The following is a 21,097-nucleotide window of genomic DNA, read 5'->3' as shown; positions in this document are numbered from 1 at the left end:
AATATTACCTGATAAAGCATGCCAGTATTTGGAAAGTATGCACAGTTTGGGGAACCAGTTATTTCCCAAGTGACCGACACAAGCTGTTACGAAAACCTTGCATACGGTCAGGGATCTGTTCAAGAAGCAAGTCAACCAATGGGCTTCGATTTAAAGGAATGATGATAGGTTTTGTGTCAACTTGGTTGGACCAAGATCCTCAGTAGTTTGACAGTAAGGCCTCCCTCTAAGGTGTAGGCCACAGTCTGCTGACGTTTCCTTAGGAGACCATCTATGTGTCTACACAGCGACACTGTGTGAAACCTGCCCTGTTCTTTTGCTGGTGTGGACCCCATCTCTGTGGTGCTGACCTCAGGCTCTCTGGACTTGAGCCTGGCCTGCCGCACTGCCTAGGGTGCCGATCTCCTGTGCACTCACCAGCATGGTCCTCCTGGTCCTTCTTCCTGCCTGCTGGTTCCCCAAGCCTAGCAGCCGTGTGAGTCAGGGGAAAACCCTCCAGGGTCACCTGACATAGGGACTTGAACCAAACTGGACATAACCACTTCTCCGATTGTGTGAGCCGTTTCTCTTGATATAAAATCATTTCTTTATGTACATCATCAGCACCGGCTTTGCTTCTCCAGAGAAGCCAGCCTAACCACAAAGGTCACTGACATAGTTTCAGAGTCTATAAAAAAACCTTTAAGGAGCTAGCGTCTGCCAATTTTGAGTGGAGGACCAAAAAGTATTACTAATATATAGAAAGGCTATTAAAATACTACTTACCTTTCTCAAAACATATCTATGAAAGGTTAAATTTCCTTCATACGCTTAACACAAAACAACATGTTACTAGAGATTAAATTGTAGTTATTACAACAGAGCTGTCTTTGGCAAATCAAACATTAAAGAGATTTGGGGGGGGGGGGGAGAGGAGAAAAATGCCATTTTTCTCATTCCTTTTTAAAAGAATTATTTTTCACAAAAATGTCACATGCTAGAATGTAACAGTTGTTTTAAAATTAATTCATAAAGAAGTACCTTTAAGGTTTTCCACTTTAACTTCTAGTATAACAATTTTACTAGCTAGAATTCACATAAACTGAGCGCCTTAAAGGGTCCTTTTAAAAAGTGTAAGGGATCTCGAGACCACAGAGTTAGAGAATCACTAGAATAAGTAAGATTTATTAAAAAACCACATCTAAATCCTTCTATTCTGTAGCACTATGAATGAGATCAGAGATACTGAAGATAAGGCATGATTAAGAAACACATATTAATGAACATTTTCCTACTATCTCTTTATGAAATTCCTTTAACTCCAATACAATTCCTTCAGTAATGGGGGGGGGGGCGTTGGTGGAGGTGGGCAGTGTTGTTCATGCCCAAAACAATGGTGCTTATATTAAGACCCCAGCAGAGAGCCACCTGTGAATGGCCTTATGGCAGACAGGTCTGTGTCAATTTGCTTCTACAGTATGGAGCCAGTCCTGACCCTGCAAATGACACAGCCAGGAGGTTGCTGAATGCATGGAGTCTCGTGCAGCACTTGGAGGCAACAATGACCGTAATATCAGACACCTGGATACCTAACTCTATTTGGCTTGTGAAAATTGGCAGACAGCTTCTAGAACCAGAAGCTTCTAGAAGCAGAAGCAAGCATGAACCAAAGCAAAAGTCTAGATCCCTCCTCACCGGGAGCCAGCCTGCCTGCTTTTGGTCTTTGGAGCTGACACCCAGGTGAAAGATGCCCACAGCAAGTGTCAGTGCGCAGTCTAACCCAGCTTCTCTTACAACAGAAAGAGGCTTCTCTTTGGCTTGAGCCTGCGCCCTACCCGTAGAGAACCCAGTGGACTCTAGGAAGAGGCAGGGTCCCTTCTCTGATGCAGCAGTGCCACTAAGGAGTCAGAAGTGTGTTGGGACTAAGTAGCAGCCCAAGATCATTGGACTGGTCCTCCCGGAAGTGCTGAAGCAGTTTCTCCTCCTTATTTAAGAGTACTGATGAGATGATGCACAAGCAGGTCAACACCAGTGAATGTTGAGACCAAAATCAAGTTAGGTTCAAAAGAAAAGGAATAAAGGGAAGAAGGAGGAAGGAGGAAAGAGTGGCAGGTAAACTGCTCGAGGACAGTGGTGATGCTTCACACGTCTGCCACCCTACACTGACTCAGGGACAGGTCACATGACTTTTCTGGGTCAATCCGACCTTAACAAATGTGTGGGTGCTGTTTACTTTTTCTTCCTTGTTCTTTGCCATGAGAACAAATCCTACTAAGCTTAACAGAAGGCAAACCACTCCACAGAAGAGGCTAGGCAATCCCAGCAGATGTCGTCGTATGACCAGCTGACGTCGCCTGCTCCCAGACAGGAGTGGGCCAGGTCAATACCTAAAGGCTGACCCCCCCGACCGGAGAATGGTGAGCAACCCCAGGCCTTTTGACCATGGCACTGTGGCTGTGTGAGTACTGGGAGGCAACAACAAACTGAAACGTGGGGCAGCTGCCAGCAATGCTTTAGCAGAGGTGTCACATGGCCACATATGCTCTTTAAAGAACTGAGCTGACGGAGAATAGACATGAGGACCTACCAGTCAAACAAAACGTTTACGAAACCAGGACTCTGGAAAGACTACGTGCGGACCGACCGTCCAGGAAGAGACATGTGAAATGAACAAAGGACCGGCCGGCTGCTGGGGCTGATAGGACAGGGGCACTAATGAGACCCACTCCATGAAGGAGAGGAGGATCTGGGGACGAATCCTAGCTCACGGCAAGAATAATTATAGATGCAATCAACTGTGTTTAAAATAGTTTAGGAGTACTACGTTATTTTTTAAAACGTGCTCTTATTTTTCTTACGGGTAAAAAATAATCATTTCTGAAAACAGTACTTCAACACCAAAAAGGAAGGAACATTTTTACATACTTTCAACTGGGCAAGGAATCAGAATGCGAAGGTGAAGGTAAAGATAAAAATGACATACCTGACTATTAACCTCTGGACCACACTAATTAAGCCAGAACCTACCTCCCTAACATTGAAGATAAAGACGCAGCACCAGACATTTTTGAAAGGGCCTTTCTAGATTGAACTCAGTGGGTTTATAACCCTCAATTAGTTCATGTTTCACATAATCATGTGAAACGGCTTAGGTGGAAGTAAATGTTCTATAAAGACTGAAAAAACACTAATCTATACCTTATCTCAGTCCATAATCACACTTATTTAATTCAAAGCCATACACTCCAGACATGTTAATCTCTTACACACTATGAAAAGGGGTACACATACACACATGCACATACATACATGTCATTTTTTCAATAAAACAATAAAGAAGTCATTAAAAAACCCCGATATATAGCAATGCAGCGAGGGATCAGAACATTAACTCCATTTTCAGAAGGAAAATAAGGTGCAGGCTCACAGTTACACAAAACAAGGCGAAGGCTCGAAACGCGAGGAGCGATGAGACTGGGCTACTCGATTGTAGGATATGTGAATTATATGCCAATGAAACGGTTGGAAAAAATAGCAGTGCTAGGGACAGGAGAAAGAGACAGATGGTCACACAGTCCCATTTCCCAAGTAAAGCAGTTAAAAACCAGCATGTTATTAGAATGCCCACTGCTATTAGGTCCATAAAACGGCCTTGTCAAGCGGCAGCTGAAGAAACAGGCAGAGCAGCTGGAGCGCATGAGAACTGAAAGCAAACACACGTGTCCCCCCAGATTCGGCGGCCGCTGCAGAAGGCGCCGAGAGAGGGCTACAAATCACTGGGAAGCGCACACTCCTTTGGAAATACAGACGTAAGAAAAGTCCCCGAACTTGCCTCTTTCTCAGTGTCTCTAGAGATACACGTCCACTGGTTCTCCTTCACACTGTATGCCCAGAAGTCAGCAAGATCTTGGGTTCCATCCCAGCCACCAAACAAATACACGGTCTCTATGAAAATCAGAAAAAATAAACAACAGCAGCAACAACAAACTTCAGCACAAAAAAAGCATAGGTACGCAGACCTAATCAGTGGTTCCTTTGATTGTTTGTAAGACAACACATCTCAAAAAGCCTGAAAATGAGATTTAAAACTGGTACCTTTCCCCAAATGCACCCTGCCCTGGTGGCGTCGTGGCTGCGCTAACAGCAAAGTCAGCAGTTTGTAACCACAAGAGGGGCTTTCACCTCCGTTAAAGAGTTAGGTCTCGGAAACCCCCCCGGGCCGCTCTGCCCTGTGCTCTAGGCTCATCTGGGGTGGGGAGTGTTCTGTTTGGCGGAGATATTTCCTAAACTTGAGTCCATGGAAAGGCTGTTCCAGAATCATGCTATCTGGAGAGATTTATAAAAACAGAATAGCAGCTAGGAGGTATTCCTTCCCCAAGATTCTGATTCCTTAGGTCTTCGGTGGATATAAAGAACCTACATTTTTCAGAGTATCCTTGGTGACTCCGAGAAGTACCCAGTTTAGGTGTTTCTTTCACAGGCCTATTGCATGTGTTCATTACTACTTTCTTAATAATGCCTCTTAGTTGTAATGAATAGAAACCAACCAGTGAAATAAACAAGAACCCACAAACCTGTTGTGTGACTCATGGTGAGCCCACAAAGATCACTAGGCCTTTCTTAGGGGGAGGGAGCTTCCCAGGGTGTCTTCACATGGCCTGTCCTTACGGCACAAATCGTAAAGACACAAACCACGGCCTTACATCACCCGAGAACTTGATGCCCCAGGGAATTTCAAGGGAACTTCAGTTTGTGGGAGAAAGGAATTAAATAATGGAATTTTCCCACGTTGTTTTTTTAATCCCTTTAGACACAGTGTAAAACTACCACAGAAAGACACTGAATTGTTTCTGGAAAAGTTCACCTCAAAAATGGGTTCTATCTATTGCAAGATCAAAAACAATGGTTAGAACTACCTGAGAGTTAAAGATCGCTATCTTAAGGAGGAAGGATTGTATTAGCCCTGGTGTTTCCATGGATACTGCCCCCATCATTCACATCATTGGAGGCATCTTGAGGATTTGGTCTCTGCTGACCCTGAAACACCCAAGTTCATAGACTGTGTCACAGTAACCAAAATGATGGCTTGCTCAGCGAACAGTAAGTCTTTAGATGCAGCAATGTGTATCACTGATTCTCCTTGGTGAGGTAACTTCATAGACTTCCAACACTGTCTACCTTTGTGTGCTTCTTTCTGTCAGTTGGCTACATAAGCCTCCAACTGTTAAGAAATTAAAAACGACACTAAAGTTAAACAATAAAGCTAGCTATTCTCTACGGGACATGACATAGGACCGACTCCTGGTGGCACAGAGGGTCAAGTGTTAGGCTGCGAAGCAGAAGGTCAGCAGTTCAAACCCTCTGGACACTCAGCAGGAGAAAGATGAGGCTGTCTATTCCCACTTCTCCTGTGTCCTGTAGGCCACTCCTATCGGGTCCCTCTCACTACCATAATGAATGCTGGGGGTTCTGAGATGGAACTGTTCACAGGAGAAGGCCCGGGCTCTCTCCCCAAGAGCTGCCGGTGGTGTCAAACTGCCCATCAGGCTCCCTAGGAATCAGATCAACTCAGGGCAGGGTGTTTGGTTCAGGCCCATGTCCGTGGCTACTGTCTCTTGAATGATGTCCCACCACGAAGCGTAACCATTCAAAACATGCTGGAAAATACCGGGAGACATTTAAGAAATCTTTCACCAGAGTGGGTCTATAACTATGAGTTTTGGCCCCATTTCAAAGTCAACGTGAATTTCGAACTCAAACTGTGGAACTTCCAGTTTATTCTTCAGTCATCTGGGGCCATCAGAACAAGGCTTCACTGTTCTCTGAATCAGGGCAGCCCCCCCTGAGCAGGACCGAGTCTCATACTAACATGGGCAGCAAGCACAGGCCATTCACCAAGTCGGTTCTTGGTCTTTTCACTGACAAAAGTCTCACTGTTGTGGAAAAGTTCTTCAAAAATATGTTACAAGAAAACATTCAGGAATCTGTAAATTATGAATGGCATTTCTAGTTTTGAAGTATAAAATATAAAAATACAACACACTTTATAGTTATTAACAACCATAGAAGCAATTAAGCAACAGCACTACAGCTGACACCGTCTCACACCTTTCCTAGGATTGTGGACGGTGTGTGAGAACCGCCAATTATGTAAAGCGGAGGGCCTATAAGGCAGTCCATCCTGATAGTCTCATTAGTCAAGTAACAGTCTGTTTCCCAAATGGCACACACAAGTGTCCAGACCTGGGTCATTTCACCAGGGGGGGAAAAGTGAAAAGTTTTCATCTGGCTTGAAAATTACTTGCCTAGACCTCGCCATAAGGCAATTAACCCCATTAAATTGTGAGTCTGAGAGAGGGAGGGGGCATGAACTAAAATAGCAATAGCAATTGACCTTTTGTTTTGTGCTGCTCCTGGGCACCCTCTGGATAGGGTTACTCTGGTTCATTAACTTTAATAGCCCTTCATCTTGGGCTCTGGGTTCACAGCGTTCTTTCTGAAAGGCAGGTCTCTTTGTGCACATAAATTCTCACAGCAAAGAAACCCGCCTTCCCACAACAGCCTCATTGAGAGCGGAGCGAGACGAAACCTGGCACTGAGCAGGCTCCTTGTGGAATGAAGCCAAGGTGTCCTTCTTGCTCACGGACGCGCTATGGTCCCACTTGAGGTTTAAGAGCAAAACTGAATGAGCTTCACAGGAACTGAGGAGTGTGACACACGTGAATGAACTTGCTAACAATGCAAAATCATCCAACCATCCAAGCATTTAAGTCAGTCAGAGGAGGATTACTGTCTAGAATCAAGTATGAGGTAAAGGTTTTAGCACATACAAAATCTTCACGGCCTTAAGAATTACAGAACTGAATGAGAATGAGAACTGCAGAGAGCAGGAGGCAAGAGGACAAGGGCAAGGAGAAGACGCTCTTCTTTCAGGCCAGCGTGGTTACCAGGCCCTGTGCTCAGTGGCTGCACAAGGATCCACGTCCATCGGTAGGGAAGGGGCGGCATCTGCCTCAAGCAGGAAGAAGCCTTTGCTGCAAACATTTTCTTAAAGAAGCACAGGCTAACGGGCCACGCCTGCCACCAGCATGCAGACCAACACTCGCTCAGCGATTTCTGAACGTGACGTTGGCAGGCCCGTTAGGGAATAAAAAGAAGCAGTCACGGACCCTACCCTCAAGGAGCTTACTGTCTCACCCAACTATGAACAAGGAACTGAACCGCCTTCACGCAGGCACACTCAATGTCACCAAGAGGAAAAAAGCACCAAAGGGCTCAGGAAGTGATGGGAAAGGTTGTGTGGTGGGACTGGAAGCTGACTCACGCATCTGAACGTGGCTTTGCATTCTGATAGGCAGAGTAAACGGGGCACACGCGGAGACAGGAAAACACAAAGTGCTCGATAAGACAAAGACTCGACCCTAGGGGCACCAGCAGTGAAGCACTTGCCTATGAGCGGAAAAGCTGGTGGTCCGGGCCTGCCAAGGGGCCTCTCGAAACACAGGCTCCACGCAGTCCTTCTCCTCTGCACACAGGGTCACGATAAGCCAGGACAGACTTGTCAACTAGCCACCACTGCTTACGGGCCTGGAGGTACAATGTGAACCTACAACTACAACTAAGATTTCCCCCCAAAACAAAAAGAAAAGATCTGGGCCCTAAAGTCATGCAGATCTTGTCTGAATACTAGCTATACTACTACAGGGATCCCCATCAGTTCCTTAATCACGGTTTTCCTCAACTCTGAAACAGGAAACAACAGACTCGCACTTACTGCGAAGATCAAATGACATTAAACGATGCCAATACTCACTGTGTGTCGAATAAATGCATTGTTAATGTAAAAGAACACAGATAGGAGTTAGGGATACTGGGCTACAGAGACAGGTAGGGCCAGATCATAGAAACAAGCTAGTGACTTGGAACTTAAGTCCACGGGCAGTGGAGGAGCTCTGACAAGTTTCAGCAGAGGTGTGGCATGCTGAGAACAGCGAACTAAATGAGAAGAAGGCAGGAGAGAAAGATGGGGCCCAATGTGGCCAGTGAGAGCCTATGCTCAGAATGTCAGCCAGCTGCATACTAAAAGATGAGAGTCCACCGTATTCTTAGAATGGTAGGCACGGAACAGTGCTAAGCCACCCTTGAGCAGTGGTTCTCAACCTTCCTAATGCCACGACTCTTTAATACAGTTCCTCATGTTGTGGTGACCCCCCAACCATAACATTATTTGTGTTGATATTTCATCACTGTAATTTTGCTGCTGTTATGAATTGAGCACCCCCTGTGGAAAGGTCGTTTGATCCCCAAAGGGGTCACCACCCACAGGTTGAGAAATGCTGCCCTAGAGCATCCTACCTCACAAGAGTCCCAATCTACATAAAGCTAGGTATAAATGTTCCCACGACAATGCCTTCTCATCATTTCGCACAAATAAACAGCCTTTGTAATTGATGTCCCTAACGGAAACATCCTATCTACGACTAAGAGGACCCTCTATGAGCTGGACTGACGCAGTCATTACAACAGGCTCCAACACAGGAACAGTTGTGAGAAGGACGCAGGAGTGGGCAATCATTTGCTCCCTAGCACATAAGGCCACGATGGGCCAGGACCACCACCACTGCTATGACTCTTAATGGTACATCAGACTGTGTTAATGCTGTAATGCTCCACAAGATAACCCAATATTTTTATTCAATGCTTTTTCCTCTTTGAAACAGCACAGAATGCACACACACCCTGCACTGGCATCTGCATTGGCATGTATGAGAGCGAGGCAGGAGAAGGGCTAATAAGACTGGTGATTGGGGTTAGCTCACGTCCCAGTTTAAGAGCAAGCTTTCTTGACAAGACATGTCCTCATGTTACCAGCTCAAAGGCTGTGTTTTATACTCATGTAAACAGAGGATGTACCTAGGCCAACACTGCAATCTTAATTCAGAATTCCTTTCCGATGTATGCTACATGTAGCTACAAAAATATAAATATATAAATGGGTTTGTACTTCACAATTAAGACCCATGATTACTGGCTTCCTTCAAACGTTCCTTTAAGGGTTCTCAAGGGAAACCGCACATGGCTCCCTCATGCAGGACAACGGATGCACGTTCATGAATTGCCAAGGCTCAGTGTCTCACAGCAGCACTCTTCCAAGTGGCAAGCAACCTCCCCCCAAACCCCCCACCCCACCCCCCGGTTCTTTTGTAGATCCCAAATGCTGGGCATGTCCTGGGGCTTTCATCCGCTATGAATGAGAGAGACGGGCTCCTACTGTAGGTTCTCAAAACTCAGTGAGTTAGTTACACAAAGAACTGCCTGGTAAAACCAACATTTACATTTCCAAATGAACAGTCTTCCATGCGGAAACAAAACAGACATTCCATTCTCTCTCTCTATTCACCTTATTTTACCCAGAGTTGAAGCTCAACTAAGAGTTAAAGAATCTAAGTGGAGAGGTGCCAGGACCCGGGATGGTATCCAGTGGCACAGACGTGCACATTCAGCCGGACAAAGTACTCCCTATCTTCGCTGCCGTGCTCCGAATGGCAGAGGGTGCGCCTAGGAGAGCTGTGAGCTTTAAAGAGTGCACGCCAAGCCATCATGTCCTCAAACCCAAGCCCCGAACCACCTGCCTCGGTTGCTGCCGCATGAGCGCAACAAGGAAGATTCTTCCAGGGAGTCATGGTCACTGCGATCCCTGTGGAGATGACTGAACCAACCTGACGGTGGCAGGGTGGCAGGGCACGAAAGTAACTTGGTAAATCACACTGCTAGTGGCTTCATAACAGCAAGAGAAGACTTTTAAAGAAAATTCCAGGACTATCTTACGTTCTGTTCTTGTGCCCAAATTGAATCCTGAAGTGCCAAACAGCCCCCTTGTAAGAATGGACAGATCTACGTAACACTGAGCTTTCCCACCCAGGTCCCAGGGTCGTGACAGCCACAGCCTAAGAGGCAGAAGCTATAAAGTATGGAGGGGCAAGTAGAATCATCTCAGAATCTGCATTTGCTGAGACAAAAACTAGTAAAATATATTCACTATAGGGGGAAACATACACAAACATCGAGACGAACCACTTATCAAGGTTCACAGCAATGTCTGCTGGTAAGTATGGTATTCCAGGAAATACTTTTTCACCATTTGAAGAATAGACTTTAGAATTTAATTGAACTATTATTCAGTTCTTCCTACTCCATACGAAGCACTGTGGCCAGGAAGAAGAAGAAGAAGAAGAAGAAGAAGAAGAAGGAGGCAAAATGCTCGTTCTTGCCCCTCCATAATGTCACAGGTCGTTAGGGAGGAAGGAGGGCACTGAATTGACAAGACTGGACAAACACCACGTGTAGAAACAAGACCAAAGCAATGCGGGTAATTATTGCCGGAGGAAACACTCACTGATGACGTCCTTTGTACACAGAGAGGGAAGGATTATTTTACTCAGGGCTGTCTCCTGAAACTGCAACCTAATGCAGCCACCGGCTCACTTGCACCTGAATATCCGCCAGGCTCTTCACACCTAGCCCGTCTAAAAGAAGTTTCTAATAAGGAGTTTCACTGGCAATCACCTGCCCTTTCTTCCTTGTCTTAGTCTCTCAGCTCCACAGATGCCTGTTCAGCATCACAGCAACCACAGTAAGTTCTATGGAAGTCCCTCTGTCCTCAGATAAAGTGAGCCCTACACTAAGTTAAAGCACACTGCCGTTCAGACTGTATAGTAGAAAAGTGCGAGTACGCAGAGGAGGACAGCAATTGCACTGTTCTACTAAACACTGTTCTTGATGAGGTTACCATAAAAAATAACAAATAAATTAACTAGGGGCTCAATGTTTTCATTATAGGACTAAGGAAAAGAGTATGATAGATTCCACTGTTCAAAAGAAGAAAAAGGCTTCTCTGTATTATCTAAACACAAATTTTCATCTCTAGTTTCATAAATGTTTACCTACAACAGTCCCGTTAAGAAATGAGCGGAGGTGAACTTGTTGGACTCTCTTGCAAGAAATAAGGTGCTGCAGATGCACTCTACAGCGGATTCACACCTGCTGCCTTGCATAGGGCCAAGGGTGGGGCAGGAGAGGCGAAGGGAGATAAGGACACTCCTGAGCCTTAAAATGAAGCCTCTGCTTAAAACACCTTAATAACACTCCTCGGCCAGCCCACAGGTAACGACTTGTACAAATTTAGCAGTTAATTTAAAATGCAGCACGACCCTTTCTTTTCTCATGACTTACTGAATATTTATTACACGTGGACAAAGTAAAACACTGAGTGACTATACAGGTTGTCTAAGCAGTACAAATTTCTAAAATCAAGTCATAAAATTATGCTAAATTTGCGGTATCGTTTGCTTTTCACAATGTTACCTTGAAACCGATTGTAGTATAAAACAGACTGTAAAAAGGTAAGAAAAAGCTTCAGTACCAGGCTTTACAGTAATGGTTAAATGACATCCAAGAACCAGCTGTGACAAATTATTTGTAGGCTTGTGATCAGTGGTTAGCAATGAATGGGCCTAACATCACTTAGCTACCTAATTTGACACTCTATTCTAAAACATATCATGATTCTCTTTTATCATAGTAATTCCCACATTGCTGCACGAAAAGAACAACGAAAAAAAACAACAGTGAAAATTCAGAATGACTCTGGAGTTTACCGTGAAATCTAGCACATATAAACTCAACATACACACAGACCCAGTTACAGGACAGACATTACATTCCTTTTGCAGTGTCTACTTCATCAGTGCAAAGCCTTCTTCCTCTCATCTGCAGTGTGGGTTTCGGTTCTGCCTGCAGTCAAGCTTCTATCCTATTTGATTGGTTATGGCCAAGAATAAACACTGAACTTCATAATGAAAGAAGGGAGCATGTTTAAAGTTACCTGATAGCAGACTGTGTTTTTATTAAAGACTGTGCTTTCCACTGCACATGTTACTCACCTGTTTGAACATCAATGACCATCTGATGCCCTCCCCGCATCCCTGGTCGATTGTCTTCTCCATCACCTGAAGTAAAAAATAAATAGCTTCTTTCAAAGGCACAGCAAAGAACAACTACAAATCAAGAAAAATTTCATTCTTAAGCTTGCAATAAGGAGAAATATAACCACTTATTCTTTCAAAATATTAACAAGTCAAATAATTCATAAAAGAAATGTGACTTAAAGTTATGTTATAATATTCATCCTGTTCTTTTTCCTAATTGCCCCTAGGTTATTAACGTGACCGGCAGCTATTTTCAATTGCTTTGTGATCAATGCCATGAATGAGCAGACATAAGAAAATCCACAAAAATGTAAGATTGGATGAAGGTGGAAAAAGTCACAACACATCAGGTGTAAACCTATGCCGGTACTTCAGGGGCCCTACATTAGCCGACCAAGTTCAAGTTCATAAAACTAGCTACTGAATATTGTCCACAAGTTCCACATGAGCAACTATCTCCTTGTGTCAATTTTGTGCCACTATTTCGGAGGTCAGTTCTAACTATTTTGTCTAAGGAGTGAGAGTGAAAAACGTGCAATTTGTTTCACTTCTAATAGAGGGAGTGAGGGGCACTTTCAACTTTCTGAAGAAAACGCTTTTTGATTTGTCTAATCTTATACAACTTCATTTCAGCGACTCAAAAGGCTACACACGTAAATTGCTGAATGAAAACCTGGTATGTTTTGTACACCTTCACTCAATTCACAATAAAGATTTATTTACTCATTATTTATTTCCCAACCCAGCCCTAAAGCTTTTTTTAAAAGGTTAGAGAATTCTAATGTACTACTTGAAGTAAGCCAAAAAAGCTGAAGTTTTCTTTCTAACTCCTACATTAGCTAAAATATACTAAATCTAAAGCACAATATAATGAAGTAAAAATAAAGTTTAAAAAATATATAATGAAGTAAAAAAAGGTGTTTCTTAAGATAAAATCAAGACCATCCAACTTTTCACTATGGCCATACGAGTACTGTGAGAAACAATGAAATGTCGGGTTTTTATAGAGAACATATGATGCAAAGCTGCAGCTTGCACGAAGACTAACCATTCAGAAGAAGTTCACAATTTTTTTTCCCTTTGACGAATTACGTAGCTGTTCAGATTCCGCAGTTTCTGGTCATTGTGCTTCGCCCCTTTCCTCCTCTCCAGGAAGCCTGGGCATTCTTATAAATCGATGACGAAAACCTTACCACAAGTCACTTTTCAGTCGGTGTGCCTTTAAATACTGAACACATTCTTTCACTGCTACAAGACTATAGTATGTTCTGATACCGTGTGTTTCTTTTGAAGAAAAATACCCCATGCATGATACACAGAACGATGTTGGGTTTAATACAAAACTTCTAGAGTTTTTTCATCACCTTTTCAGTCTGTTACTCTTTTGGAACCCTGGTGGTATCGTGGTTCTGCATTGGGCTGCTAACCACAACTTCAGCAGTTCAAAACCACCAGTTGCTCTGCTGGTTATAAATAAGGCTTTCTATCCCTGTAAAGAGTTACAGCCTTGGAAGTGCACAGGGGCAGCTCTACTCGTCTTCGGGGATCACTGTGCATTGAAATGGACTCCACAGTAGTGTTTGGTTTGTGTTTGCTTTTCTTACTGTTTTAACACTCTCTCACTATTAAGGGAGCACTACGTAAAGAGCTCAAGGGGGGAGAAAGCTGCGTATCCACTACCTTCCTTGAATGTAAATAATTATATGGATGGCATGCTACACTTTCCATTTGGATTACTATTGGCAAAGTAGCCAGTGAACATGGCCAGTGGAAAAAAGTCCATCCACATGACGATGAACAATGGATCAGATGTTAAGTCCTGATGACAGTTAAGTTTTAGGAGCAGCAAATGTCCCCATGGATTTACTTCTCCAAGAAGGAAGCGCAGGCCCCAGGCCTAAGCACCCAGCTCCCTGTGCTGCTCACTGCAAATGGCTGTAAGGATTTATTTCTCCCGAGCAGGACTATTACAGTCATTCCTATTAGCTCCTGGTTATAAAGTTCTCAATGTGTCCCAACGGTTTGCCCCATTTCTACCTTTCTCATTAGACCTTTTAGATTTAGTGAGCGATTCTGAAGTTTTTCAAGATGCACCTATTTTAGTATAACACAATTGGCTTTAGTTTTACATAATTTTCTCTATGACAGCAATCTATGACACATTCTCTAAGAAAATTGCACAACCTTCTGTCATAGCAGCAAAACAATAGTCTAAATGAAGAGTTCTTGTATACTAAACTAACTCTGCCACCTGCCTGAGAAACCTGTGCCTTCTTTTAAACATCTGCTTTTTGTTACAGAAAAAGTGGAAGACCAGAGCTCTCTGAAAAAAAACTGAAGGCGGCAAAGCACCCACCACTTGGTGGGGAGCTGGCTTACCTTTGGTGCTTTTGGGAATGATTTGGCTCCACCGTGGCTTATATTCCTGTTGACTGATATACTGATTGAACAAGCCATCTACAAATACCAGAGAGAGAGAGAGAGAGAGAGAGAGAGAGAGAGAGAGAGAGAGAGAATTACAGCCTAAACTGCTTAAACATTTTATTATAAGAAAAAAACCCAGATAAATAAAAAAATGTTCAAACTTACATTAAGAGAAATTACTAACATACCAACTAATATAATCATTTTCATAAAATGATTCATTTCCTCTTTTCATGCTTCCCCAAATAAAGCACTATAAGTTAACACAGTCATGACATACTTTGTTTTAGCGGCAGCTCATATTAAACGTAATATGCTTTCCCATCAGTATGGCAGAGTTCTGCGCTCTGCTATCAAGCACATGACAACAAAGGGTTTCAACAGAGACCTCCAAAGGAGGTCAGGGGAGTTGTTTACAAGAGGCAGGCTGGTTTAAGGATGCAAACCAAAGGCAATAAAACAAAATAGGATAAAGCCATAAGTCTATATCTATATCATGGTAACAAAGGCTTACCTATCTTTCAAAAACCATTTCTGGCATTGATGTAACACCAAGGGGAAGAAGACAGGATCACTACGACTTAGGGAAAGCATATTTCACTCCCTTCTCTGATGTCCCATGTGTCTTTATTTCAACCATGGAAATGTCAATAGTTACATCCTGCAGTGAGAGGATTCATTGCACTCCCCATTCCTTAGCACCGGGGCTCTGTGCGAATGCTTCTGTCACTCGGACACAAGTGAGCTACAGGGGAGAAAGGAAGGGCACCCTCAACCTGAGTCCAGGACCTTAGGAGACATTTTCTGAAGAAAAAAAACACAACCACTTAACACTTCAAAGTGTAAAGTTTTTATATTATGTAGAGATAAAAGTGCCACTAATTAATTATGCCCTTTGCAAAGGGCAGCCGAGTAGGCCAAGTCAAACATTGTAATCAAATGTGCTAAGACCCAGAGTGGAGAACCCCAAAGGAAAAACACTTCCAGCATTTATGTTAAATCAAAACAGCCACAGAAGAATCCAAGCTCCCAGCTGCAATACTGATTCTGTGCAGACAGTGAATGGAACAGGAAGCACCCGAAGGAGGTGGGCGGGCTACCAGTCTCTGTCCCCAAGCACTGATCGACAGCCGCCACGTCACAGGGAGCAGTGTGAGCACGCACCAACCGTCCTGAAGCTCAAGGGGCACTGGAAGTATCAACCAATGGACATGTTTCCACAAGCTGAGGAACTCTGGAAGCACTCACTCCTCTGTCCCGAAAATCTGGAAGACAGCTACTGGGCCCATTGACTAGAAGAGATCAATATTTGTGCCCATTCCAAAGAAAGGTGACCCAACAGAATGTTTAAATTATACAACAGCATCATTAAACCATAGGCAAGTAAAGTTTTTTGCAAGATCATCCAACAATGGTTATAGTAACATATCAGTAGGGAGCTGTCAAAGGTTCAGACCGGATTCAGAAGAAGACGTGGAACAGGGGTTATCCTTGTTAATGTCAGACCGTACCAGAAAGATGGTTGCTTCACTGACTAAGCCAAGGCATTTAACTGCGTGGATCATAATAAACCATGGGTGGCCTTGAGAAGAAAGGGAAACTGAGAACACTTCATTGTGCTTATGTGGAACCTGTGTATGGATCAAGAGACCGCTGTGCAAACAGAACCAGGGACCACTGCAGAGTTTACAATCAGGAAAGGTGTGTGTCAGGGTTCTATCCGCTCACCACGCTTATTCAATCTGTACGCAGATCAAATCACCAGAGAGGCTGATTTATATGAAGAAGAATGTGGCATCAGGATTAGAGGAAGGCACAGTAACAACCTGCAACATGCAGACGACACAACCCTGCTTGCTGAAATGAAGGAGGTCTTGAAGCTGTAGCTGATGGAGATCAAGGATTACCGCCTTCAGTATGGGTTACGACCCAATGTCAAGAAGACCCAGATCCTCACAACTGCACCAAGAGGTAACATCGTGATAAACCGTGAAAAGATTGAAGTAGTCCAGGCTTTTGTCTTGCTTAGATCCACAATCACCACTCTTGGAAGCAGCAGTCAGGAGATCAAAAGACACATGGTACTGGGTCACCCTGCTGCAGGAGATCTCTTTAAAGTGTTAAAAGCAAGAAGGTTACTTTGAGAATTGACCCAAGCCATGGTATTTTCAATCACCTCACACGCATGTGAAAGTTGGACACTGAAGAAGGAAGATTGGTAACAATTGATGCATTTGAATTATGGTGCTCACAAAGAATCCTGAAAGCACCCTGGACTGCCAAGAGAATAAACTAATCTTCCTTCACAGAAGGATGCTCCTTAGAAGCAAGGATGGTGAGGCTTCGTCTCATGTACTTTGGACGTGTTGTCAGGAGAGACCAGTCCCTGGAGAAGGGCATTCAGCTTGGTAAAGCGGAGGGCAGTGCAAAAGAGCAAGACCCTCATTGAGATGGGTTGACATAGTGGCTGCAATAATGGGCTCCAACATCAGTAACAATTGTGAGGCTGGCACAGGGTCAGGAGAGGGTTCATTCTATTGTACATGGGGTAGCTATGAGTCAGAGCAGACTTGATGGCACTTAACAAGAATTATTAGTTACAGCACTAGTCATAGCTATCTTTATTTAATATTTTCTAAGCGCCAGACTCCACCTCAACTGTGGGACCTAGGCATTGTCATCTTCACTTACAGGAAACTAAGGAACTTAAACAGCTTCTAAGTGGTGGAGCTGGGATTCAAATTCTGCGGTGCTTTATTTCCCCTGCGCCTAACCGATTATTCTCAGTCAACTTAGAAGAAGAGGCTACTCCAATTACGAAATCAGTCACAGAGACTAAACTACACAAAGATGCCCTTTCTATCCCAAATGCTTATGAAGCCCTACTGCTCTGGCCCTCAGCAAAGATTAGTTCTAGAATGTCATGGGACAAATTCTGGCTGATCAAACATAAGGAAACTTCTGGGAGACTTCCAGGAAATACGTCCTGACCCTAGCTTCCTCATATTTCATTAGCCAGACTTGGTTCCATACATTCTAAAGTACCCTTTCCTCTGTGGGCATCGTGTGCACCATGCACTCAACTGCTCTGGCACACTGACAGGAGAAGAAAGTTGATTCTGCAGTGAGGGCAAGGGGAGCAACTGGATCTCCTGGCTCTATCATATCGTCCGTCTACTCCCCATGGACTTTCCGATAATGCTTGCGCCATCCATCCTATTCCGGACAAGATTATTTTCCTATTGTAAGAGCTGGAAACCGTTCCAAGACAAAATATTGTGTGGCTCCTATGAATAGTGATGACATAATGACAATAAAAATAGAATTACTAAATTTCATATCTAAATTACTACATAGTTTAGATTTTCCACAGAAATAAAACAGCAAACTTCACTCAGGTTCAAAAAGACACATGAAAGTTAAATAATAGTTTTAAAAATTTAAGAGAATATAAAATTATCCAATAAAAACAGTAAGTTTAAATATATACATTAATTCCATATACTATTTAACTGAAGGGAAAAGAGGAAAAGATGGAAATACATAGAAATGAACAGAAAATAGAGGGAGATATCAGAGCTGGAGACACGAAAAACACAAAAAAGTAATAAATACATTGTCAAATAGTAACCAACTGCTGTATTACTTGACTTCCAAACCTTTGATAAATCAAATTTCTTATCTGTAAAATTGGAGCCTATACACTGGGGGGAAGGGGGCCGTGGATCCTTTTAAAGTCAAGGACACTAGAATTCCACTACAAAGATTTTTTACTTAATGGTGTGTCCTGCTTATGTCCCCTGATGCTCATTAGGGGGAATTCTTCCAAATGCTCCTAACATAGTGCTGATAGAAACAGCTCCAAACACATGAAGGAAAATTGCCAATAAAATTAAATTCTCTAAAAAGCTTTCAAATGCTCTCATCAAGATCTTCATGTGTCTTCTAGAAAACAAAGCTATCCTACAAAAATATCATGGACCAAGACTATCATATCACTAGCTTCCCAATTCCAACAAGCAAATTCTCAAGCATAACATATACAATTATTATAATTTTAACCACTTGAATACACACACACGCACACAGGGAAAAAAAGACAACACCAACATACATAAAAAGTTAAATCATTTTCTTTGGTTGGCAGAATTAGGATTTCCTTTTGTTTTCTTTGTGCTTTTCTGTTTTTCCAACATTTTTTGCGTGGAGCACTATAATTACAAGGAAAGCCACAGAGTAACAAAATATGTGAATTACTTTCCAAACTTGGGAAGAAATTGTAACACATTCTATCATCAACCTCCTTTCTTACTCCTGAAACGTCTCATCTGTCGACAGCTCACTGGGCAACCACTTTCTACCAGCAGTGCGCTGCACACTGACCCTAGCCGGTGTAAACAGGGCGGTTGCTGCTGCTGGGGCTGGTGCGCTGGTTCAGACTCACAGCAGCCCCATGTAAACAGCAGAACCACTGGGCCACCACCCCCAGTCATTGCAATGTTTGGGCCGAGTGACAACCATTGGGTCAATCATCTTGTTGGGGACTTTCCCCTTCTTCAATGTCCTCCCTGCAGTCCTTCGACAAGGACTGGTCCCGTCTGGTAATAGTTCCAAAAGCACGAGACAAAGCCTCACCATCCTCACTTCTAAGGAGCACTCTGGCTGTACTTCCTCCACAGCAGATTTACCAGCCCATCTGGGAGTCCCTGGAATGTTTCATATTCTTTTCCAATATAAGTAAAATGTGATCAATTCTGTTGTGACCTTTCCTATTCATCGTCTACCTTTTGCATAAGTGAGTCAATACCATGGGTTGCTTAAGTGAACATTCGTCCCAAGTGACATCTTTACTTTTTAACACCTTAAAGAGGTTTTCTTCAACAGATTGAACCTAAAACATGTCACTTGATTTCTTGACTGCTACATCCTTGGCCTGTGACTGTAAAACAACAGTAAACTAAATATAAAGTTGTCTCCAGTTATCATGATGTTGCTTACTAGTGGGATTTTTGTTTGTGCTGAGATGCAATCTACACTGAAGACTTAAGTTTTTCAGCGATGGTTCAAGTCCTCATTTTCAACAAACAAGGCTGTATCATTGCATATAACAGGTTGTTAATGAGAACCCCTCCAATCATGATGCTACATTCTTCTTGATATTGTCCAGCTTCTGATTATTTGTTCAACAGAGATTGAGTAAATAAGATGGAAGTACACAACCCTGATGCATATCTTTCCTGATTTTAAACTTCAGTGTTTCCATTTGTTCTGTTCGAATGCCTGCCTATTAGTATTAGTGGCCTAAGTACAGGTTCCACGTGAGCATTTATAAGAATTCTGGAATTCCCACTCTTTGTAAGGTTATTCATAATTTGTTCTGATCCACACCATCTAATGTCCCTGCACACTCAATAATACACACAGGTAAACATCTTCCTAGTACTCTCTGCTCTCAACAAAGATCCATCTGGCATCAGCAATTATATCCATTCTCTATTCCGAATCCAGCTCGAAGTTCTACAAGTTCTCTGCTGAGGCACTGATGCAACTATCTTTGAATTATTCTCAGCAAAAAAATTTACTGGCATGTGATATGAACAGTGTTTGACACTAGATAACCTTTCTTTGAAACGGGCACAAATATGGGTGCCGTCCAGTCAGATGGCCAGGTATCCAGAAAGCTGTCTTCACATTTCTTGCCGAAGACAGGAGAGATCCTTCAGTGCTGCGTCCATTTGCGGAAGCATCTCACTTGGTCAAGTGGTATCTTATCAATTTCTAGAGCCTTCTTTTCAACAGAGTATTGAGTGAAACTGAGACTTCTTCTTTCAATAAGATTGGTTTTCAATCCAATGCTACCTCCCAAAATGTTTCAGCATTAACAAGTTCTTTTAGGTACTGTGACTTGATAGATTTACTTTTTAATTTTTAATGCATCCTATTATTGAACAATATTTTGCCCATCGATTCCTTCAATGTTGTACCTAGAGGATTTGGAAATTTTTACCCCTTCTTTCAGCTTGAGAAATTCCTGGTGTGTTTGTCCCTTTTGGCTTTCTACCTTGATATAGTTGAAGTTATTGTGCCAAACTAGCCGATAAACAAGTGGGGTTAATTGAAGGGTAGAGAGATAAACGACTTGGTGAGCCTCGCCTTTCTAGTTCTTGGGTCTCTTGCTTTCTGATGGTCGGACCAGGGTGCAGTTGCTTTAGCCAGTTCCCTGTTTCAGCTGGCAAAGCTCACTTCCTGCAAGACATCCCCGAGGAGAAGCTGCATGGACCTACCCTGATGCAGCTCTGGGTGCTGGAGCAGCCGTGTAGACACCCCTGCCAGCGCCAAGATGCTTACATGTTCACTGATTCGGCTTTCCTCCTGCAGTCAGCATCATTGCATCCGTTTTGTGAGATGGAGGAGGACTTTGTGGATTGGTGTTGGACATAGGGGCTAATGATGGACTTGTGTGCTTGGGTGGCACTGGGTTGGGATGCTTTCTTGATGCGCACTTAACCTTTATATAAAACTCTCTCTTATTATGAGTTTCTGTGGATTTGTTTCTCTAAAGCACCCAGACTAACACATACCTCCAGATCTTTGCATATTTCACCATGATTCTTTACTTTGCTCTCTTGAGCCACCCTTTGGAATCTTCTATATGAGCTTTTATTATTTCTTCCATTTGTTTTAGCTATTCTGCCTTCAAGAGCAAA

General features: G+C 43.2%; 1 protein-coding gene across 7 annotated transcripts in view; it reads right to left on the bottom strand.

Moving 5' to 3' along the window:
* The window catches only part of MKLN1 (muskelin 1), a 337,081-nt gene that overhangs the window by 53,517 nt on the left and 262,467 nt on the right, over positions 1-21,097 (bottom strand). For all 7 annotated transcript variants that reach the window (XM_075558675.1, XM_075558674.1, XM_075558672.1 and 4 more), the window contains 3 exons: positions 14,346-14,423; positions 11,922-11,987; positions 3,812-3,924 (listed from right to left, as the gene is read on the bottom strand). In XM_075558675.1, the coding sequence (XP_075414790.1) occupies positions 3,812-3,924; positions 11,922-11,987; positions 14,346-14,423 (257 nt within the window). The remainder of the gene's footprint in view (positions 1-3,811; positions 3,925-11,921; positions 11,988-14,345; positions 14,424-21,097) is intronic.

The sequence above is a fragment of the Tenrec ecaudatus genome, chromosome 9 (genome assembly GCF_050624435.1).
Source record: "Tenrec ecaudatus isolate mTenEca1 chromosome 9, mTenEca1.hap1, whole genome shotgun sequence".
Lineage (NCBI taxonomy): Eukaryota > Metazoa > Chordata > Mammalia > Afrosoricida > Tenrecidae > Tenrec > Tenrec ecaudatus.
Note: the sequence above shows the minus strand (reverse complement) of the source record. Positions and strands in the feature narration are given on the sequence as shown.